This window comes from Tursiops truncatus, chromosome 2 (assembly GCF_011762595.2).
Source record: "Tursiops truncatus isolate mTurTru1 chromosome 2, mTurTru1.mat.Y, whole genome shotgun sequence".
Lineage (NCBI taxonomy): Eukaryota > Metazoa > Chordata > Mammalia > Artiodactyla > Delphinidae > Tursiops > Tursiops truncatus.
In genome coordinates, this window is record NC_047035.1 from 11563845 (window position 1) to 11587130 (window position 23286).

General features: G+C 54.3%; 1 protein-coding gene across 4 annotated transcripts in view; it reads left to right on the forward strand.

The window, feature by feature from the left end:
* The window catches only part of ITPK1 (inositol-tetrakisphosphate 1-kinase), a 163994-nt gene that overhangs the window by 39138 nt on the left and 101570 nt on the right, over positions 1 to 23286 (forward strand). For 3 of the 4 annotated variants that reach the window (XM_033850693.2, XM_033850696.2, XM_033850694.2), the window contains one exon: positions 900 to 924. The exons of the other annotated variant lie outside the window; for it this stretch is intronic. In XM_033850693.2, the coding sequence (XP_033706584.1) occupies positions 900 to 924 (25 nt within the window). The remainder of the gene's footprint in view (positions 1 to 899; positions 925 to 23286) is intronic. 4 annotated transcript variants of the gene reach the window in all.

Sequence of the window (23286 nt, forward strand, 5' to 3'; positions counted from 1 at the left end):
TTGACCCGGCATGTGCGGGCCGGGAGAGGACGCCGTGAGTCTGGGAAGGCTTCCTGGGAGGGCGTCTGTCAGAGCCGAATCCTGAAGGCTGGGATGGAGGGTGGAGACCGAGGCTTGGAGATGCCACGCAGCCCTGTGTGTCCTGAACCGCTTGCAGTAAGGGCTGTGGGTGGGGGAGTTGGCAGGGAGCCTTTGTGTGCTCCTCTGGAGACACGGACCCCAACCCAGGCTCCACGGGGTGGGGTGAGTGAGGGCACGCATGTGGGAGCACGGCGGCCTTGGGATTGTGCGGGGAGATACGGGGAAGGCGAAGTCCAGGCCTGGAAGGATATTGGCGAGGACCGTGGTGGTTGAACCAGGCTCAGAGGGCGGGCAGGATGTCAGTGGGGCAGAGATGACCAGCAGTGGACAAGCAGCCGGGCAGGACTGAAGGGCCTGGGGCCTCTTGCACGTGGGAATGTGGATGGGCTGCGGTGGGATGGGCTGAGGCCGGCCTGAGGGACTGGGCCAAGGTGTCCGACCTGACCCGGGAGGGAGTGGGGTTGGGGGGTTGGGTTAAGGCCATCGGTGGTGGGAGGGTCTTGGGGTGGTCCAGGTTGGAGCTGTGCCCCCGAAGCCTTGGCCCCGGGATTGGTGTGCGGGACGGCTGGCCGTGAGTGGCCTCTAGCCGGCTTCCTCTGGGCACCCAGCCCTCGCTTTCAGCCGCAAGGTGGCTTTGAGGGCTGGCTAGGAGTTCATAAGCCTCCCCCTTGAAAACAAGGCCATTCTGGGGACCATGGCCTGAGCGGTGCAGCTGCAGTCTCCTTGCTGCTCTGCCTCCAGCTGGCCCTAGTGAAGTTTCTGGAAGGATGCTTCCTGCCTGCTGGAGTAACCCGTGTTTTCTTTGTTTTTCTCCACAGGAAGCGAGGGATAGAAGTCGTGCAGGTGAGTACAGACCACACCCTCGCCGTTGTTCAGCTGGGGGGGCCTTCAGCCCTCACTGTTCCCCCCTCCCTGAAGAGTCTGGGCGCTTGGCCTCTCCTTACGTGCTCTCGTTTTTAACTTCTCTCCCCGTGCAATGGACGTGATTGCCGCCCCGGCGGGACCGAGCTGGAGCTGGCGGTGTGTCGGGGTTGAGGAACTGCTCTGCTTTGCTGGTGCGGGAGTTGTGGCGCCCTTGGTGGGGGCGGGGATGGGCCGGGTGAGGGGCGTAGCCACCCAGCCACTCGCCTGTCCTCAGGCTCCGCTGCGGGAGCTCCAGCCCCCAGGGGCTCTGCTTCGGCTGTTAGAGCTCTGGGGACAGGCCTTCTCCTACCCTGGACCATTCTTGTATTATGGCTGACGTGGTATCGTCTTCTCCACCGATGCTCCTCCCCCTGCCCCAGGGTTCGTCCCCCTCCCCCTTGTCACCCCTTTTCTGCTCTCAGTGGCCATATCTGATCCTCCCGATGTACCCCTGGCCCCTGGAGTGTGGACTGAGTCAGTGGGGGCTCCTGACCCCTGTGTTGCCTCACCCTGGGTTGGACTTGGGTCAGGAGCTCACTGGGGAAGGGAGGATGGTTGGAGAGACTCTCCTGGGGGGGTGGGGTGGGGTGGGGCAGGGTGGGGCTTGCCCTGTGGGCCCCAAATAGATGACAAGCTCGGACCGCATTGGACTGCAGCAGTAATGCCGGGAGGTTGGACCTGCCTGAGAGTGGGGAGGCGGGGGTGGGGGGGGGGGTTGGGTGTGTCACGCCAGGGAATCCCTCTGGCCAGCTGCATTTGTCCTGGCAAAGACACCTCATGGGGGATGGGAAGGGGACCACTGCTCTCTGTGTCAACGTGACGATTCCCTCAGCTCTTGGTCAGGGGCAGGCTGTGACATTTGCCCCAGAGGTTTTGCCTGCTCCCCAGCAGGTAGCGGTGGGTCTTGGTGAGACCCGAGGGTGGGTCTTGGTGAGACCCGAGGGTGGCCTGGTTGTGCTTGCTGTCGCCCTCTCTGTCCCTGTCCAGGGTGAGTCTGCCTGTCTGTGCAGCTCGGCGGGCGGCCCTTCTTCCAGCTGTAGCTGCAGAGAGGGTAACCCAGGCCGGGGCTACCTCAGGGCCGATGGGGAGCCTGGCCCTCTGATACAGTATCTGCAGTAGGTTTTCATAACGCCTGCTGAGAAGCTCTCGGAGCCCTCCGTGTTAACTCCGGCCCCAGTCCCCCTCCCCACACCTAGTAGGTTCTGTGGGTGTTGGTCTCAAGCTGCTCTGTTCCTGGGACCACGTGGGCCTGGCTGGTGGGGTGAGGCTGGGGGCCTCTGTCTGGCTGCCAGAGTGGCCGGCTGCTGAGTTCTTCCTCCTGGCCTCGCTCTTCATAGCTTGTGGGTTGAACTTGTCACCCCAAGGCTGAGGTTTGTTTTGGGAGAGGAGGTAGTTTCTAGAAGCCTCTGAGCAGCTGTGTAGTTTTCATCCTGCCTCATCTTGGCTCTGCAGTTTCATGATCTGCACTGAGCTTTTCTGTGGACCTCAGTTTCTCCATCCATCAAAAGGGGGAGGTCTGAAGCCTACTAAAAAGTATGCTTTCAGCGTCATTTCTGATTGATTAGTAGTGGGTGCCTGGAGGATTCTAAAATCCGTGAATGGCTGAGGACAGGGATCGATTGGTAATGCCTGCTAGGGGTCCAACAGCGGGCAGAGGAGGTGCGGTTGTATTTGTGTCATTCTGGAGCTTAGGTGTTTCCTGCTCCAGGATGCTTTGGCTTAGTTTTGTCTCTCAGTCCTTTTTGACGGTTACCTTGGAAGCCCCCAGATCCTTTGTAGATGCTCCTATACCCACCACCAAGGCCTAGACCCATAGTTGGAGCGATCGTTGGAGGTTACCGGTGTGAAGGGCCAAGTGCTTCCCTGAGGTTAGCTACAGCCTCCCATCAGGGTCCATGAGGAAATTTCTGTTGGGAGCTGTTTTTAGAGGAAATGAATTCGCATGCTCACGAACAACCACTGCTTAAAAGGTGAAGAGATATGCTCTACCTCCAATACCTGATTTCTGTTCACACCAGATCCTGGACTATAGCACAGTGGGATGCCACCCCTCCCACGGGAGGGGAGAGGAGGGGGGATGGGGGAGGGTGCCTTGGAGCTTCAGGATGTCAGGGACAACCGAGGGGTCAGTGTGTTCTCTTTACATGGCTTCCTGGGAAGATGAAAACCTTTAATCCACTTTGTGGGTGGAATGAGAAACCGAAGCCATTGTTTTAGAGTCTACCAGGCAGAAGAAGAGTTATGAAATCCTTTTTGATGGGTCTACTGTTCATTTTGGTGATGCCTTGAGGGAGGGAGGAAGTGGTGGCTGGGGACCAGCGTGAAGGCAGGCTGGAAGCTTTCCATGCCGACATCTAAAAATAAAACCCACCACGACACCTCTCTCTTCACCTCCTCCTAGCATCCCCGAGTGTTTGGAGAACTTGAAATTTCAAGACGTAGAGAAAAGGTTCTTTGCAAAAATTGGAAACCAAGCCACTTGGCTTTTTTTTTTTCAAAATCAGCCGAGCCTCTGTGCACCAGACCCCAGGCTGGTGGGCCACTGGCTGCTGGAGATGGGCGTTTGCCAGTCACTGGGTGGCAGTGACTGAAGAGGGTGAGAGTAAGCATACCACCAGCCTCCACCCAGCATTTCCTGTGTCAGGTGCTCTGAAGGCCATTGTCCCATTTTGTGCAGCCACCTGGTAATGTGAGTGGTGTTTCACGTCCATTTTAGACATTAGGAAACAGGTTCAGAATGTTGTGACTTCCCTCAGAGAACTCAGCTGGGAAGCGGTCGAGTTGGATTTAAGTTCAGTTGGTTTGTCTGTAAAGCCCATGGTTTTTCTGATAACTGGGTCTCCCCTGCCTGTTAATAGATGGCTCGGTTTACTCCTTGCTTCCATACCTGTTATTACCTGGGCTTTGGCTACTATTTAAAAAAAGCATGCTGGCACCTAGGGTCAGGAACCAAGACTGTAAAATGATGGTAAGACCTGCAGTGTTTGTCTTGGTCACGAGAGCTGTTCTTCCAGCTATTGAATGGCAGCAGTGACACTATGGGTGCTAACATCTATTGGGCACTACTGTATACCAGGCAATGATGCCATTTAATGGAAGGAAGCATTTGTGTGTAACCTCTCCAAGGAGGGGGTGGGAGCACATTTAAGAAAGTCACTCTTGCAGATCTTCAGCCAACTCATGTGTTAGTTCCCACAGCTGATCTGCTTGGGAAGGAGCTTGTAAACTCTCCCGTCGGCCCTCCATCCGTCTCTACAGAGGCAGTGCACGTAGTGGGGGCGGGAGCCGGATGGCCTGGGTTCATGTTTCTGACCGTCTGACCTCGGGCCAGTTTCCTAACCCCCAGGTACCTCAGGCTCCCTGTCTGTAAAATGGGGATAGTAGTGGTGCCTGTCCCCTGGGATTGCTGTGAGGACAAATTGCATTAATTTGGGTAAAGCAGTTGGCACCGCGCCTGGCATACTGGAAGCTGGTTGTCTACAGGAGAAGCACACACTCTCATTACCCACAGGCAGATCTGCACGTGATGTGTGACCCCGGGGCATACATCCTTCTTGGGCAGCATGTGACTGGTTGTTAGGATCCTGGGCAGGTGAGGTAGGTCCAGTTCTTTGCTTGCAACAGAATTGAAAGAGGGCCTGATTGAGTTGTCAGATGATAGAACATTAAAAATGAGTTTTGATAATAAATTACTGTAATTCTTGCCATATAATTCTAAAGGAATTCAGAGAATTTGCTATGGTAAATCTCTTTCCTTTCCATTTTTTAAATTTATTTGAATAGGTGGTTTCAGCACTATAAAAATTGAAAAATGGAGATAGAATTGATAATAAACACTGCTTTATTCTAGCAGTCGGTAATAGTCATCTCTGGATATGTGAAATAATTTAAAAAAAATTACCATTCATCTCTTCTGAGATGTATTTCTAATAAGGTTTAATTTTTATGATTCTTACTTGTACAAATTTATAATATATCTCTGTGATATTGATCAGTTATGTACTAATAGTAATAATAATTCAATCCAGAAGAAAACTTTTGACACTTAGAGCTTTATGGTCACATGAAATTAAAAAATTAAGACATTTATACTCTTTTTTTTTTTGGCCTCATACTACAATAGACTAATCAATGAAAGGCCTTCAAACATGAAATACACTGATAGTGGAAACACCTCTGAGGGATGTGGATTGGAAATCGGAGTTTGAGGAGGCGGAAGGAGCCTTGCTATCTTTCCACGTGTTTAAGAAGCGCCCGATTCTGTAATTTTAAGATGGATGATGGTGGATCTCAAATCGCTATGGTATTTAGATTCCACTATATCGATTTAAAAGAGAAGCAGTAACAGTTTTATTCTGAAATGTTAATATTTACAATATGTTGGAAATTACATCCTCTACAAGTATTTAAACTTACGATGAGAAATTTTAGATGTCAACTTGAAAATGTGCAAATTGATATATAGTTTTAAACATTTATTTTGGGAGGTTTGGTTTGAAGGCCACTGCTTTAGAGCGTTACCCCGTTTGCTTCCCAGAACCAGGCTCTGAGGCAGACACCGCCTCGGAGCGGGGGTCGGCAGGCCGGCTCTCAGGCCATCAGAGGCCCCGCTGGGACTGGGCCACTTGGCCTCTGGGGCCTGTGTGTCTGAGACTCAGAAAGGCTTTGGCGGTGGGCTTGTCTGCGGGCCAGCTGACCTCTCCTAACGTGGGCCTGTTGGGCCAAGTGATGCTTGATAATAATAAACACCTGCCGTTACCTGCCCAGGTAGCGTGAGAAGGCCCAGGTAAGCCCGAGTCCAGCAGGGCTGGGAGGAATGGAAGTCCTGCTCTGTGATCAGCATTGGGACTTGACTAGAGCACAGGGGGAGAGTGGGACAAGATGCCCTCCACCCCTGTGTCCTCAGGGGCTACCTGTCATGACAGTGACGGTCCTAGGTACCTGTTTGCCTCAGTTGTCTCTTCTGTACTGTTGGATGCACAGGGCCCCTTGACTCCTCCATTTCAGGCGTTAACAATTGGCCTTGCTGAGCCAATGAGGTGAGGGCCCCTCATCACCGGCAGGTACCGATTGGGAAGACTGGGCCCCCCCCTCGCAGCAGGATTCAGCAAACCTTCACTGGGTGCCTGCTGTGTACCAGGCTGCAGGCGCTGGGAACTCACGTGGGCCCAGGCCACATCCCTGCAGCTCTCTGAAGTCTGCAGTTGGCAGCCAGGGGCCGAAGTGGTGGGGATCATGGGCACAGGCACGGAGGAGGGTCCTTACCCCGCCTGGTAAGTCAGGAAGGTTTCCTTCCTGGAGGAGGGCAGGGTGAGCCTGGCTAGTGGCGATGAGCCTTGGCCACCTGACAGAGCCCGGCTGAGAGGTAGGTTCAAGCCCACAGCCCCGGTCAGGGCTGGACCTGCTCCCGAGGCCCTGCTGCTCCCAAAACAACTAGGTGCTAAAGGGACCAAGTGTTGAGCACGGCACAGCCGTCACGGCCCTTCCACCCAGTGAACCTTTGTTGGTAGAAAACATTCCTTGGCCACTTGGGTCATCTGTGGCCTGGGGCTCTGCTGAGGGCTGGGCAGGAGGCTTGCATCAGCCTTGCAGGGCGCCTTCCCCTGGGAGCATTTTCCACTCTGACCTGATCTGTGGGGAAGGCTTGGGACGGAAGCCTGTGGGTTCTCCATCCCTGGACCCCATGGCCCCTGTCTAGGACAACCCTGAATTCAGTGGAAGAAGATCCGGAGAGAACAACGTGCCTACTGCCCTGCCCGCCTCCAGCCTTGGCATCCTCAGGAACGTGTACATCGCATCCCACCCCCTGCCCGCCAGGTTCCCAGGGCTGTCTTTCACCAGTTCTCTTCAAAGCGCCAGGGGAGAGGGAGATGACTGTTAGCCCGAGAGGGGTTGGAGTCTTAGTTTAAAATGCAAACAAGCAAGCTGTAAGTGTGAGAAGTACAGCTGCTGGTTCGAGATTCATTGTCCTCCTTACAAATTCCTTGAGAATTCAGACATTACGAAACCCCAGTCTCTGGAGCAGCCACTGTTTCTCAAGCCGGTGAGGAAGTAAATACATTTCCCCAGCTTGCAAAAGAGTGAAGGGTGGGCAGCAGGCTTTTCCTGGGGGTTCCTGCAGAGTTGTCGCCTGCTTGAGATGTTGGAGTTCTTTGTGTGTTGTCTCTCCCTTTCTGCACAAAGCATTCAGGGCAGGAGGTTGGGTGGCAGAGGATAAAGCAGAAGAGGAAAGACTAAGAAAGAGAGACAGACAGACAGACGCCGAGAGCAGGCCACGTGCCCAGGGCTGATAGAGGACTGGATGCTGGGCACCTGGAGTTGGAGGGGTGCAGTGACAGGGGCCCCGAGCCCGCGGGCAAGCCTGGAGGGTGGGGGGGCTTGTCTGTGCCTCTGTGGGCCCTGCGAGGACACAGGGGCAGCAGGCATGAAAGTGGGGAGTGGGCAGGTGGGGGAGAAGGCCTTACGGGGACGTTGATGCCTCTCGATACAGGATAAACGAGGCGTACGTGTGGGTGGGGAGGTGAGGTATGTGAATGTCATTTCGGGCAGGGAGCACAGCCTGTACGAGGACCCAGGGGCTGGGAAAGGGGGTCTTTTGACTGTCAGTGGAATGGTTTGGAAGTGCCGAGGCCTCGGCCGTGAGGGAGTCGGGAAGCAGCCAGGTCAAGAGGGAGGCGGGGCCAGCCCACAGGAGGGCCGGGTGAGCTGACCGCGGGATGCTGGGGGCATCAAAGGGCTTCTCATCAAAGGGCTTCTCGGTGGGAGAGGTGTGCGCGCCAGTTAGAGGTGATGGGGGAGGGTCCCACTGGGAGGGCACATGGTGGGGGATTAGACAAGCCAGACTGGAGGGTGAAGAGCTGGGTCTTCTGGTTGGAGGCTGGGGCTGGAGCCTAACGGGGACCCTGGGTCTGGCTGGCATGGACGCAGTAGTGGATGGCAGGGGACACAGAGGGCGGGGTGTGGTGCCTGGGTTGCGGGGGGCGACAGAAAGTGCGGAGTCAGTCCTCATACTGGGGAGCTTAGGAGCAGCAGCGGGGAGCGAACGCTGGTCAGACAGGTGTGTTGAAGGCGGGCAGCTAAGTTCAGTAGCGGCTTCCTTACTGAGAGCCGGAAGGAGAGTCACATGGCTGAGTGAGTGGTACGCCTTCCTCCAAGGATTATAGGTGCTGGATTCTCCATTCACCTTTAAAAAATGTATGTTATTTAGTTAATATTTTCACGATTCAAAATTGTTTTAATAAGTACGTTGTTCAAGGTGTCAAATGATTAATCCCCAGCTGGGTTCCCTCTGCCACCCAGTCTGTCTCCAGGGTGCCAGCTGGCTGACCTTGGTGCCTCCTGGATTTTATTTCCAGGTAGTTGGGGCCCAGGTAGGGCTGGACACCTCTGAACATTCTTCCTTCCATCTGCTCCCTCTGCTGGGTGCTCTGGAGCCCAGTGTAAGGGGCTTGGGGAATATCGGTTGCCTTGGTGTTTCTTGGGCCCCTGACATCCTTGCAGCTGGAACAGCCCAGGGCAGCCGCCACTTCCTTATGGGCAGGGGCTTTCTGAAGGCCACCTGAGTATGACCCTGATGCTGACCTCTGGCAGCAGACCCCAGCACCTCCAGGGAGGGTGGCCATGGGACTGGGAAGTTGGCTCTGCACAGAATGTTTCCATGTGGCCGTTTGGAACCATAATTGGGATATAGATTGTTCTTGGCTGGGTTCAGCCTCCACGTGGATTCCAGAGGTCTGGGTTTGAGTTTCCGTTAGTCTGTTTTCTGTCTGTGTGTGATCTCACTTTCCTCATCATTAAATTGGGATGACACTAATAGAAGTGCAAGGACTGTGGGCTTATTTTCCCTGATCCTTTGTTATGAACGGTGTGGTTTATATGTGTGTAGGGCGGGGGATACAGCTGCAGGTGAAACTGTGCTGCTTAGAAAAATATGTCGAGCAAAGAATGTGATCTTTCTGTCCCCCCTGCCAAAGTAACACTTTTCGGTTTCTAACTGTTGTGGATTTTAACTTAATTCCTTTTTAAAAGATAGATTTCATTTTTAAAAAATTGAAACACAGATATTTGTATCATTTTCAAAACTTTGAAAGTTGTTTTTATTCTTATTTACTTAACGTATATTTAATGGAGTTAGTCACATTTATCTGTAAGCATGATCATCAAAGTATTTTTATAATAACGATACATGGGGCCGGGGAAGTGTTATATGTTGGGGAGCGTACCAGCTGTTCATAGTGGCTGTTCATAAGGGATCATGTTTTGGAGGGCAGCGTGGGAAAATGACGATGTAAGTGCTGTCGACGTCGACTGAATGGTTTCAGTTCTGCCAGTTTTATTTTTATTCTGGAGCTTTTTAGACTTGCTGTTACAAATAGCAACGCTCTCCGGCGTCAGTGCAGTCCTGCGTGGCTTCAGAGGGCTGTGAACCTCAGTTCTGGGGTGTTCCTTCCTGGCCTTTGACTCGCTGAGTCAACTTGAGTAAGTCCTTAAACGGAAAGCTCTCCGGCCAGGGAAGCTGGAATCCGGGTGCCTGGGTGGGCTCTGCGGGAGCCAGGCACCCACTCCCAGCCCACCCCCACCCCGGCTGCAACACTGGTCCACACCGAGTCAGGGTTCCATCTCCTTGTCCCTCGGCCGTTGGTGGGCCTTCCGATTTCACTGGCCACCTCGGGGGATACAACAAGTAAGCACGTGAAAGCAAAAGGAAGAAGGAGCGTGGCGAAATAAGAAGGGCTTAAAAGGGACAGGAAGAGCCAGCAGCAGAGGTTCTGCTTTGAAAGTAGTCACCTGTTTTGAGGTCGTTGTGGGGTGAAGTTGTCTAGAGTGTTACTCAAAGTGTGGTGCGCCAGCCTTTGCCTGGGAGCGGGTTAGAGGGCCAGCCCAGGGCTGCCGAATCCACGTCCCCAGGTGAGCCGGCAGCACGTTTCCAGTTGCAGAAGCGCCACTGCAAATAGTTGGTGCCCATCTGAGTTGGGGAGGGTGCACCTCCTGGGGCTGAGACTCTGTGTGAAATGGTGAATTGACTTGAGGACCCCGGGTGCACAGCTGGCACCGGGAAAGCAGGAGCGGAGACGGGCGTTGCCATCTGCTGTTTCGCGGATCACGAAACGTCCTTAAATCTTTCGGTGGCTAAGAAGCTGGCGTCTCCCTCTCCAGCCCCCTCCCCACTCTCATGTTTCTATTTGTGCTGTTAGACCTGTTCACATGTCACCTTGCCAGTGACAGCTTCCCTGCTCCCCCAGCAGACCCCCTCGCCCCAAACTGGAGCTGTCTGTGGACTCGTGCTCCTGGGCCAGAACCCTCCTCTGTCTTTTTTTTTTCATGGTATATCTTATTGTATTTATTTATTTATTTGGGTATAGTTTCTTTACAATGTTGTGTTAGTTTCTGCTGTACAACGAAGTGAATCAGCTATATGTATGTATATATCCCCTCCCTCTTGAACCTAGCCCCCCCACCCCCAGCCCATCCCACCCATCTAGGTCATCACAGAGCACCGAGCTGAGCTCCCTACGCTATACAGCAGGTTCCCACTAGCTATCTATTTCACACATGGTAGTGTATATATGTCAATCCCAATCTCCCAATTCATCCCACCCCCCTTCCCCCCCCGTGTCCACACGTCCGTTCTCTACATCTGTGTCTCTATTCCTGCCCTACAAAGAGGCTCATCTGTACCATTTTTCTAGATTCCACGTATATGCGTTAATATACGATATTTGTTTTTCTCTTTCTGACTTACTTCATTCTGTATGACAGACTCTAGGTCCATCCACCTCACTACAAATAACTCAATTTCGTTCCTTTTTATGGCTGAGTAATATTCCGTTGTATATATGTGCCACATCTTCCTTATCCATTCATCTGCCGATGGACATTTAGGTTGCTTTCATGTCCTGGCTATTGTGAATAGTGCTGCGGTGAACCCTCCTGTCTCTGAGGAGGGCAGCCCCTGGCCCTGTGTGCGCTCTGTGTTTGCTGGGTGAGTGAATGAAGGACTGAGCCGAGAACCTTCTATTATGGAAGACTCACGTGACATAGCAGATTAGGGAGGGCAGTATAGGGCACCCTGTGTGCCCATCGCTCAGCTTGCTGTCCGTGACCACCTGGCCAGTATCACTTCCTGGAGACCTCGTTCCCCACTGGACAGTTTGAGGCCAGTCTTACCATTCTGTCAGTTCATCCATGAATGTGTCACTGCATGTCTCTGTAAGGTAAGGACTAGCCCTTGTTCTTACCCTCTCAGTGGGCCATTCAGAGGTGGGTTGGGGTGCTGCCAGGTGATGGGCCCAGCTTCTGGGTCCGGCCCCTGTGCTGTAGCAGTTCCCGGCCCCTGGGAGGCAAATGAGAGGCAGCGCTGGGGCAGGTCCTTGGGGCCCTGCTGTCTTCCTGCTGACTTCAGGGCCACTGGTGGCTGTTAGAAACCCGGGATGTGCGTGAATTGCTTGGGTTCATATTGGTCCCTCCCTAGGGTGGTCGTTATAACGGTGTTGGGGAGATGATCAAAGCAATGTGGACACAGCCTTACCGTGTTCTGGGAACTTCTCTAAGCGCTTACGTACGTTAACTAATTTAATCCCCGCAACAATCCAGAGAAGGACTATTATTTAGTGCAATTATTAGCTCTATTTGATGGATAAACTTTTTGTTTGTTTGGTTTTTGTTTTTGGCTGTGCCGCGTGGCTTGGTTCCCTGACCAGGGATTGAACCTGGGCCCTTGGCAGTGAGAGCGCTGAGTCCTAACCACTGGACCGCCAGGGAGGTCCCAGTGGATAAACTTTTATTATCCCTGCTTTACGGATGAGGAAACTGAGTCAGAGAGCTTGCCCCAGCCTCTGAGCTGGTGCGAGGCAGAGCCGAGCCCAGCATGCAGGCTCTGGTCCATCTCATAACCTCTGCACCCCACTGCTGCTTGTGCATCATCTCTGAAGCCAGCGCTTCCTTGCAGTTCCTTTGCCTGGGTGTCTTGACCTCTCTCCTGGACTGGCCCATCTGCTGCCCAAGTGCTCTTTCCCAGACAAGCTCCATCCTGTCACAGCGTGGCTGCAGGGCCCAGCCTACAGGGTGAAGAGCCTTCCTTGGAGGGATCCACAAAGCCTTTAGCCGTTGGTTTTCACTCTGGGGAGCCCAGCCTGGGCCACGCCCTCACATGCACCCCAGAGCACCCTCTGCAGAGCCTCAGCCTGCTCCTCTGTGTATCCTGTCCCGGCAGCCCACCGCGGCCTTCCTCCTGTTCCATCTGGTGGACACTCATTCATCTGTGTGGCCAAGCTCACTGCCACTAGCTCCGCAAAGCCTTCCTGGGTCCCCCAGGCCCAGAGAGCCTCTCCCTCATCCGGGCCCCTCCCCCCTGTGCCCCCAACCTCCTAGGCACAGAAGCGCCCATTCCATGGCATAATCACATATTCTGGCAGCTTCTCCTCTTCTCTGGAAGCTCCTTAAGGCTGTGGACCATGTCTTCTTCTGCGGTCTGTGCCAGCCGGGCGTGCCTTCTGGCTTATAGGCGCATCTTACCGCTGAATCTTTGGAAATCAGTGGAAAATAATTAAATATTGTAGAAATATATGCATTAGAAAAGTTCCCTATCATTTTATTCTCCAGAAATAACCACTGCTAAGTTTTCCTCTTTTTTTTTTTTTTTTTTTTTGCGGTTCGCGGGCCTCTCACTGCCGTGGCCTCTCCCGCTGCGGAGCACAGGCTCTGGACGCGCAGGCTCAGCGGCCATGGCTCACGGGCCCAGCCGCTCCGCGGCATGTGGGATCTTCCCGGACTGGGGCACGAACCCGTGTCCCCTGCATCGGCAGGCGGACTCTCAACCACTGCGCCTCCAGGGAAGCCCATCTCTTTTGGTTTTCTAACACCTATTTAAAAATCTTTTAGTACTTTCAAAACTGGTATGTGAAGATCTAATGAGCCTTTGAGTGGAGGAAGTAGAGGAATAACATATTTGTATATTGTGGAGGGTTCTTAACCTGTGCTTAATGGTGTGTGAAGGCTGAGGCCGGGTGAGGGGTCTTGGAATTTCTTTTTTTTTTTTTCCCCAGCACTAGGATGATACGTCACGTAGCACCACTTTGAAAGGTCAGAAAATATACGTAAACCGGAGAATTTCCCTTGTGCTTATGAAGTGCTAACTTGTTAGTTTGTCATTTTAGCTGTTTCCAGAAAGAGAAAACTGTGTTACTTTCATAGTCTAGGGATATTCCTGCCTTTTAGTGTTCTGCTCTAAACTCTACTGTTTACACTCTTATCTCTTTCCCTGAAGGCAAGGTTAGTAAGATAGGATTAAGTCGAGGCTGAGGAACAGAGGAGGATTAATATTACCTGTCAGGCCCGCTGCTGTGAGGGTACAGCAGGGTAGTTCTGAGCTTCTTGGTAGCCAAAGCATGCAGGGAAATGAGATTAGCTGCCACGGAGGAGAAGAACTCTTAAGTTCCCAGGAGGGGGAGTAAAAACCATGGAGAAAATTGAACCTTCCCTCCTCAAATGTTGAAGAACCTCGTCAGTGTCACAAATAGGAAATTATTCTCTTGACCTGGACAAAAAGGGAGAATTCCAAGAGAAGCAGAAGTATGGTGGCCTGAGTACATCCTCCATGAGTCTGTGGTGCAGGGACATTGTCCTTCTGGCGGGGGGAGGGGGAGCTCTCCTGGACCACCCCCACCCCCAGCCCCTCTGCCTGGCCAGCTCTCGTCCGCCTGCAGCCTCACTCTGGAGCCATCGGGATTTGCATTCATCTGCCAGCAGCGGATTGGAAATAATGGTGGCTTAAAAGAAATACCATGTTTATTTCTCTCCGTGTGAAAGAAGCTGGACGCAGGAACTTAGAGCTGGTGTGTGTGCTCCGTAAAGCTGCACAGAACCCTTTTCTCTCTGTGCCACGCCATCCTCCGCTCTGGCTTCTAGGCTCCAGATCACCTCCTTGCCGAAGACGGCTGCTGGGGCTTCAGCCATCGTGTTGACATTCCAGGCCGTAGGAAAGTGGTCAGGGAGTAGGGCACCCTGCCTCGCACCTGAGTCTGTTCTCCCTAGGTGGCCTCCCCAGAAGTCCCACGTTACACTGCTGCCTATCTTGCCTTGGTCACGAGTGTTCTAATAGGCACTCGATCCTGGCGGCCAGCAGGCTAGAAGTGCGGTCTTTTTGCTGGGCATGCTGTCACCTCACATGAACTTGGAGAAGAGAGTGGGCATGGGTGTTGGGCTGCAGCTAACTCTGCCAGCACACTCGGGCTCTGGACTTATAACTGGACAAGTTACCCCCAAAGAGCCGTTGACAAAAAGGCAATGATACTGGAACCGGCCTTGCAGAGTTGTCATGAGATTGAGCCAGTGCAGGGAAGGAACAGCGCAGAGCCTGGTACATAGCCGTCCTCAGAAGCAGCTGTTTGTTATTATTTACTGGAGCCATTATCCTCGTCGTCCTTGCGGCGCATGGAAATTCATATGAATCTAAAGTGTTGTGCAGGTGAACGATTGGGTTGGCAGCTGAGCCACAGTGAAAGGATCTTTCTTGTTTCATTTATTATCACAAGTAAAGAAAAAGAAAAGAAGCCAGAAATGTCTACAGTGTCAGTTACACCTGTCTGGTTTGCTAAGAGCAGGGCTGACAGGGACGATGCTCCTGCTGTGGTCCCATGGGGTCCCCACTCGGGGGTGCCCTCCTGGACGTGGCAGCCCGAGGCCTCTCCTAGACTGGGACGTGGGCAGCCTGGTTTGTGGTGCCCTCTGGGATTGGAGCCGAGTTTGCCCTGGCTGGGGGAGGCTGATTTACCTCCTGTTCCGAGATCTCCCTGTGCCCAGCCAAGGCATCACCTCTGAGGGTTGCTGACCCCTGACCCTGGCCACATAAGCCCTCCTCCTCAACCTGGCATGCTAGCTTCCCCTTGGCTGGGGGAAGCCCCAGGAGGCATGTGCACAGCTGCGATTTCATGGCTTTTCCAAAAGTTTGTGAACCCAGAGCTGCAGCTTGGCTCCCCTTCAGCCATCCCCACCTTGAGAACCCCCCGGGAACCCCGCAGTCTCCCCCTCGCCTTTCTCCCAGGTTCTCTGACGTTCTGTATGGGTGACAGGCAGGGGCAGACCTTTCAGGGACCCAGTCGGCCTGGCTGCCTTGTCCCCCTTCCCCGCAGGCCGGTTTTCCAGACGGACCAGCAGTCTGAGTCTTTCTCTTTTTGAACATCCTGCCGTGCCCTCAGAGCATACCCTATAAGGAGATCCCGGCTCACGCTGTGTCCCAAGAACTTGGCGTGGAGCGGGGCTCACTCACCACTTCCACAGAAGCCACTTGGGAGGCGCTCAGAGGTCCGATGGGAATGGGGGGGGCTTTCATCAGGTGTCCTGGGGGAACATTTAGGGCTCCCCGGTTCTCAAAAGAAAGTGACCAGCCTGGGCACCTGGGCAACGATCACCTAGTGATATTGCTTCAGAGCTCTGAAATGCCCACGTAATGATTCCACAGTGCTGTGATGTCTTTGGGCTGCGCTTCTGTGAACCAGCCAAGGTGGCAGCAGTGATAGTCTGGGCCTTGCCCACACTCCCGCTTTCCAGGTGAGAGCGCTGAGGTTCAGGCGGGTGGAGTGGCTTTGCCCTGTGCTGCCCAGAAGGTGAACAGCAGAGCTGGGATTGGGTTCCAGGCTGTGCAGCGGCAAAGCCAGTGCTTGCTCTGCTCCTTCCCACCTTCCCCTGGACCGAGAATTCAGTGACTGGCCCCTGGTCCAGCTTCTCCCCTTCGTAGCTGTGCAACCCTAGGCAAGTGGCAAAACCTCTCTGAGGCTCATCTACCAGACAGTGACAAGACCGATGAATGTGATGAGACCAGGGCAGGTGGGAAGGCCTTCCTAAAGGAGAGCCGTGAGTAGCCTGAGGTCAGGTTGGGGGCTGGTAAGGATCTTCCAGCAGCTCACTGGTTTTCTGGCTCCTGAGATCACTTGAAGGGTCTTCTGAAGCCCATCCCTTTGTCTGATGGGGCAGAAATTTGGCCTCGACTTGGAGTCTCTCCGATCCCTGGTGGGTGGGGCCCCTGGATCCCTGGGCAGGCAGGGTGTGGGTTTCCTGGCCTGGAGGCAGCCCTTGCCTCCCTCCCTTCTCCCTCCTGGGCAATATTTTTGCTGCAGGCCCTGCCACGTGGAAATACGTTATTTACAGTGTTTTGACAGGAGCATCAAAAGCCTGGATGAGAAAGGATGCCTTTGGGACTGAGCTAATGGCCTAGGAGTGTGGCCTGAGGGGAAGGGAGCCTGGCACAAGAGGAGGGGGAGATACACAGTGGAGGGCTGGGGGGACCCATTTATTGAACTTGATAAATGTGAGGCCCAGCCCTCCCCTGAGCTCAGTGCTTAATAAGAGTATGGACCGAGTGAATTTATTTATTTGGCTGCACCGGGTCCTAGTTGCGGCACGCGGGATCTTCACTGCGACATGCAGGCTCTTGGTCGCGGCATGCATGCGGGATCCCTGAGCAGGGATCGCAGCCGGGCCCCCCTGCGCTGGGAGCGTGGAGTCTTAGCCTCTGGGCCGTCAGGGAAGTCCCACAGACTTGTTTTCTTAACGGCTGCATAATGTTCTCTCTGTCGGCAAAGTTACTGAACTCTGTGGTTCTGGTTTGTCACTTGTAAGTAGTGCTGTGATGAACATCTGGTTCTGATGTTGTTGGGGCAAGTTGGTGATTATTTCTGTGGGCTATATGAATAATAAATCATATTTGTTGTTTTCACAGTTTATGAAAAGTAGTATGTAGTCCTTGGGGGGGAAAAAAAGCCAAACATTATGGGGAATTGTAGAAAGGGACATTGGTTTTGGAGTTTGTCCTGCTGGACTTTGGGATGCACCCAGGTTCTGTTTCTCTCTCAGGCGTCCTCTCTCCCCTCCTTCAGTTCTCACCCACGCCCCGGAGCCCCCCTCTCTGTCCTTCATGGCTGGAGGCTGTTGCCCATGTGTGTTCCCGACCTTGGGAAAGGGACGGAGAGTGTGGACACATGCTGAGGTGTTGGCCCCTGGGTGGGTGGTCTCCAGCACCGCCGGGCTACAGGCTGCTTCCCTGGGCCATCCACCATCTGCACCATGGTCTTCCCGCCCTCTCTGCGACCCCTCCTGCTTCCAGGTGCTTTGCTCTTCTTTGCACATACCCGCGGTTTGCTAGCCAAGCTGAAGTTCAGACTTCTGAGAGTGGAGCGCTCCCGTCTCCCTAACACCAACCCACGCCCCCCCCCCCCCCCCACCAGCAGAGGCGGCGAGCATCTCCGTCAAGGGACCAGCCTTATCCTCACAAGTGCCGGTGGGCGAGTCATTTGCCTTCTGGTCCCAGCCTCCTCATGTGGAAGCGGATGTTCACGGCACCTACCTCTGAGGTTGGGAAGATTCACTGAGCTAGAGTCAGGACATCTACTACAAGGCCTGGCACGGAAACCGCGTTCAGAAATCTGTGGCTGGTGCGGGTGTGTCAGGATCCACCCCTGTCCTTCGGCTGCCAGTTAGTTTTCAGGGAACTGAGGACTGGAAAGTTAGTTTTTGAAAAAGAGTATCAAACACCAGCTTGCATGTCAGGTTCCCTTCGGGGTGGGCAGTGCTTCTGGGGTGGAAAGGGCCCAGCCCAGACTTCGTAGGAGAATTTCTAGTGTGGATGTGGGTCACTGTCCTACGGAATCCTGACCACGTGACTTCGAACCAGTTCCTTGTCATTGCTGAGCCTGGGTCCCCATCTTTCTTGGACATTTAGACTTTTATCTTGGTAGTTCTGGGAGGTGGGAATCTATCTATCATTCTCCCTGTTGTGCAGATGAGGAATCTGAGGCTCAGATATGTCACTTGCTTAAGGACATATCTAAGGCCACAGAGCTAGCAAGTACCAACCACTGGGGTCTTTGAACCAGAGAGACCTGACTCCCATAGGCCTGGGCTTTTGCTACTCTTACCATTCTCCCCGCCTGCCCCAGTGCTAACTGGACCTCCCTGGTTTCCCATAAAAACCTATTGTGCCCTTCGAGACTTTTCCGAGGATGCCACACACCCAGCCCTGTTGTCTTGCATGGGCCTTTGCAGCAGAGCAGAGTCACCCCCATTCCTGAGCTCTGTCCACTGTCCCTTCCCTCCCCACCCCCACTGATGCTCGCCTGTTCTAGCCTGTGACCCCTCGTTGGGAGAAGGCCCGCACCTGCCCGCCCTGCTTGGTGGTTCTGCACTCATCTCTCCCACCCAAGTTTGTTCCCGTTGTTCTAATCCTGTAATGTTCGGTGACCTGGAGAGTCTGACCAGGCGGCACCCGCGGGTGTTCCCAAGTTGTGTTCCCCGGGCTCATTGCCCTCGTGCAGCCGGGCCAGCTTTGGTTCCTTCTCTGTGGAACAGGCTGCTGGCAATGATGCAATCTCTGGGGTTCCATCTCACCCTCCCCTCCTGTGAATCTCTGACTCTTCAGAAAGCGGGGTAGAAAACCTCCCAGTCATTCTCTCCATCTGTGCCTCCTTATTTCTTAGCCTTTCATCTTGAAGACAGCCTGGTGAGGTTGCCACGCTTGCACTGCAGAGTTGGAGATCTGAGCCCTCCTGGGTGGCGCAGGAGTGTGAGTGAGAATGCGTTGATCCGTTTGAAACAGGCCCCTTTGATGGTCTTTAAATAGGGCAAATTTCTAGAGAGTTCAGCCAGCTCCCCACATCAGACCCCACTCGGGTGCACTTGCTGTGGGTGTGGCACATGCACACGTGGCTGCCTCTGTGCGCACAGTGGTTTGGAGTCAGCTGACCGGGGTTTGCATCCTCTCTGACTTTGACCAGCCGTGTGACCTTGGGCAAGTCACTGTGCTTCAGGCTCATCATCGTAATGGTGTCAGTCAAACTCACCCCTCTGGGAGGACCAGATGGGCGACCGCAGGCGCAGGCGCTGTATAAACTGTAAAGCGCCCTATGAGGTGAGCAGACGTGCGGATGCCCTCTCCCCAGCAGCACCCAGCTTCAGAGGCTCAGGAAGCATTCCTGGCCAAGCCCAGTTTTCAGCCTCGCAATGTCACCCTCGAAAAATGCTCGCACGTGGTTTATTCAGCTTTAAGTGGGGGCAGGTTCTGCAATGGGCTGTTTATTGTCCGCGTTGGATTTTTAATTTCTTATAAATTCCCCACAAATTGCTGTAGTACATCTCTGTTTATTGAATCTGTCAGGATTGTTTATGGTGCTGAGGCCTGGGCTCCCGTGTTTGTGGGCTGTTGCCCTGGTGACGCCAGGGTCTGAGACTCCGGAGGGGAGGCCCTGCCCCAAGGTGGCGTGGAAGGTTCTGGAAGGGCTGGCAGTGTGAGGTAGAGAGAGCCACGGCTGTTGCACGGAGGGCCAGCCTTGGGTCAGGCAAGGTGTTCAAGACTGTGGATTCCATGCCAACTTTACCTCCTTCCTTCTGGCTCCCGCCTTCCCATAGGGGGTGCACTGCTCCAGCCTCCTAGCTCTGCCCCTCCAAGCCCTTGCTGCTCCGAGTGGGTCTGGGGACGGGCAGCGCCTGCACCGCGGGGCACCTGTGGGAAAGGCATACACTCCCCAGACTTGCTGGCTCACAGCTTGCGGTTCAGCAAGATGGCAGGTGCCCTCTTGCCTGTGCCCGATACACTGCCATCGGGTAACCTCTTCAGGACACCCCTGGGGCTCCCGGTCCTCAGGACAGAGCCCAGGGACCTTGGCCTGGCAGTCCTTTGTCTCCACCCACCACCATCTTACCCTGAGATCTTTCCAGCTCCATCTCCCCCATCCCCCTCGGCCCTGCTGCATCTATCCCTCCACCCCTCCAGCTCTGCACATGCCCATCTCCACTTGCCGTGGCTGCCCCAGCTTTCTCTCTCTGGGGAATTATAGGCATCTCGGAACAGGCAGCTCCTGAGAAACCTCCTCCTTGAAGCCCTCTCTGCTTTCCCTGGACTGGGTCAGGTCCAGCTTCTCCGGAGCGCTCCTGTGATCCAAAGGCCTCACCTGCCTCAGCCCCATGGGGCTGCTTGACCCACTTTCCCGGCTCTCTCCCCTCACTACCGGGTGCTCTGGCTGCCCCTCCTGACTCCTGCGGGCTTGGCCTGCAGCCGGCACTCAATAATGCACTGCAGTCAGCCGGCCTTCGCAGGACCGAGACTTGAGGCTGGGCTTTTCCCAGGAGGCTGGATGCTCCATCCTGGGGAAGGGACGCGGCATGGCGTGGATTGCCGGGAGCTCTCGGCCTTCAGTCGAGTCCTGATCGGCATCTGGGACTGGGGACTGGATGAATAGAAAGGCAGCTGCGGGAGGAAGGACACAGGGACAGCTGAGAGGTGTCCCGACTCTTGTGTGCAGGTGAGAATGCAGAAAAGCTCAGAGGCTGGCCTACAGGTGTTTGTTGAGTATCTTCTCTGGGTCAGGCAGTGTCCCCAGAGGCTCTGGGGACTTAGCAGTGAACAAAAATCCCTGCCCTCATGGAGCGTCACATCTAGAAGGGCAAGAGACTAAAAAGAGATAAACGTCTGAAGTGAGTGAGATGGTGCAGAGCGATAGGGAGAGAAATAAAGCAGGGTAAAGCACTGGGGAGTGGTGTGGGGTTTTGGAACATGGCTTGATTAAAGCTGAGCTATCCCTGCCCTTTGACCCCACAGTTCCACCCCAGGTATCTACCCAAGAGAAAGGAGTGCTGTGTCTACCAAAAGACAGGCATAGAATGTTCAAAGCGGGAGTAGTCATGATAGCCTCAGCGTGGAAACAGCCCAGATGTCCCTCTGCTGGAGGATGGGTACATCAGGGTGTCATAGTCACATATGCAGCGATGACAGCGAACCAAAGACCACCACGTGCAAAACACGGATGTCCCGTTGACATGCTGCTCAGACCTGGAAGAGCACTGATAGTAAAGTTCCTGAACAGGTGAAACTACTCGGGGGCGGGGGGTAGGGGGAGCTGGAAGGCAGGCTAGTGGTTACCTCTGGGGACAGGGACCCGGGGGACCTGACGGGGCTTGCTGGGGCCCTGCAAGTGTCCTCTTCTCAGTCTTGGTCTCGGGCATCCTTCTGTGAATCTCCGTCACACTGCTCACTTGTGATACGTGCTTTTTCTGTTACCGTGTGTTATACTTCAATAAAAGGCTCATAAAACATAAAAGGCAAAGAAAAAAAAAACATGGGAAGCAGAGGGTGTGCTGTTTTCTGTAACACGTACCCTTGGGCTCTCTCTAGAACATGGGTTCTTAAGCAGCAGTGCATTTCGGGACACAGGCGTCCCTCCAGAGGCTCCCTCTGGGGAAGAGGCTCCCCTCGCCACGGGTGACAGGCTCCAAGGAGAGACCACCTGGTGGGAAGCCAGCAGCCTCAGGGACGTCCTCCTTGCCCTTCATGGAGGGACTCGAGCCTCCCTGGAGTCAAAGGGGTGCAAATTCTGTACCCCCAGCCTCTGGCCCGGAGCAGGCACTAGTGAGCATTTATGGAGTGAAGGGTGTTCGGACGTGGGCTCCAGGCTGTAGCAGCTGCGTATTACAACCTGCATTCCCTGTGGTGTGTGCTTACCCTGTGCCCTGCGCCGTATCCCACTCCAGCCTCTCAGTACCCTCCATGTGCAGATGAGGAAACGGAGGTCAAAGCAGGTACACGTGGTGACTTGCTCCAGTTCCCCACCTAGAAAGTGGGGACTGTGGTTGACTCCAAGTGGAGTGACTCAGGCCAGCGCTTGATGTACTGACTACACCAGAGGGAGGGGTCAAGGCGGATGTGGGGAGGGAAGACGGTGAAAGCTCAGTTGGATGAATGAGCCATTGGATGGGCTACAAGAAAGTGCTTTCAAGAAAGCCCGCCTGTCCCCACCCAACTTTGCCTGTCAGTTGTGACTGTTAATTCCCTCCTTTCGGTGTCTTCCCCGTGGTCTGACCTGCTGACTCCGAAACCTGGCTGTGCTGCCCTCCGCCCGAGCATCACCCCCGGCTCCACAGACCACCTGAATCACAGTCACCTTCTTCTTCTTCTTTTTTGTATTGTATTTATTTTATGCACTACTTTTTTTTTTTTTCGGTACGCGGGCCTCTCACTGCTGTGGCCTCTCCCGTTGCGGAGCGCAGGCTCCGGACGCGCAGGCTCAGCGGCCATGGCTCACGGGCCCAGCCGCTCCGCGGCATGTGGGATCTTCCTGGACCGGGGCAGGAACCCGTGTCCCCTGCATCGGCAGGCGGACTCTCAACCACTGCGCCACCAGGGAAGACCCTTTTTTTTTTTTTTTTCCTGCCGTGCAGCTTGTGGGATCTTAGTTCTCCAACCTGGGATTGAACCTGGACCCTCAGCAGTGAGAACACGGAGTCCTAACCACTGGACCGCCAGGGAATTCCCAAGATTTTTTTATTTAGAGTGGTTTTAGGTTCACAGCAAAATTAAGGCGAGGGTACAGAGTTCCCAGGTACTCTCTGTCCACACACACACACACACACACACACACACACACACACACAGCCTCCCCCATTACCATCTCCCACCAGAGTGCTGCATTTGTTACAGCTGATGAACCTACACGGACATGTCATCATCTCCCAAAGTGCATAGTTCACACTGGGGTCTGCTCTTGCTGTGGCCCAGGATAATGACACGTGTCCACCATTATAGCGTCGTATCACAGTATCAGACACCATATAGTATCATGTCGTTTCACTGCCCTAACAGCCCTCTGTGTTCCTTGTATTCTTTTTAAAGTATTTGAGGAAAAAAATTCGCACACGTACTGTTGGGGGCAGCATTAATTAAATCAAAATCTCGGGGGTTGGGTCCTGAGCTTTGGTTTATGTTAAAGTTCCCCAGGCGATTCTGATAGACAGCCAGGGTGAGGCTCAGTGGATTAAAGCCGTGGTGGTTCTCAGACTTGAGTGTCACTAGAATCCCCAGGAGAGCGTCTTCCACCGGGTGGCCAGCCGCACTCCAGAGTCTCTGAACCAGCAGGTCTGAGGGGCCCGAGAATTTGCATCTCTGATAAGCTTCTGGGTGTGTCGACGCTGCTGGTCGAGGACCCCCGTCTGAGGACCACTGGTTTTAAGCAGTGGTGGTGAAGAATGTGGCGGGGCCATGGAAGCTCCTTCTGAGTCCTTTGGGGGCACCCAGGGGATTGTGCCCAGGGGCCCTTCCCTAGACTGCGCTGCCTGCTGGCAGAGTGGGGGACTGAACCTGGGAGGGGAGAGGCGGCACCTTTCTTCTGTGCCTGAGCTCATGTACTCCGGTCGTCGGCCCCTGGGGATCCTGGGTTTGGGAGGAGGGTGGTGAGGCAGGCAGGTATTACGTGAGTGCAGGGTGGACCAGGACAAGGGGTGGGTTGCTCGCAAGCCGGGAGGCTGGTGACGTCCAGTCCCCTG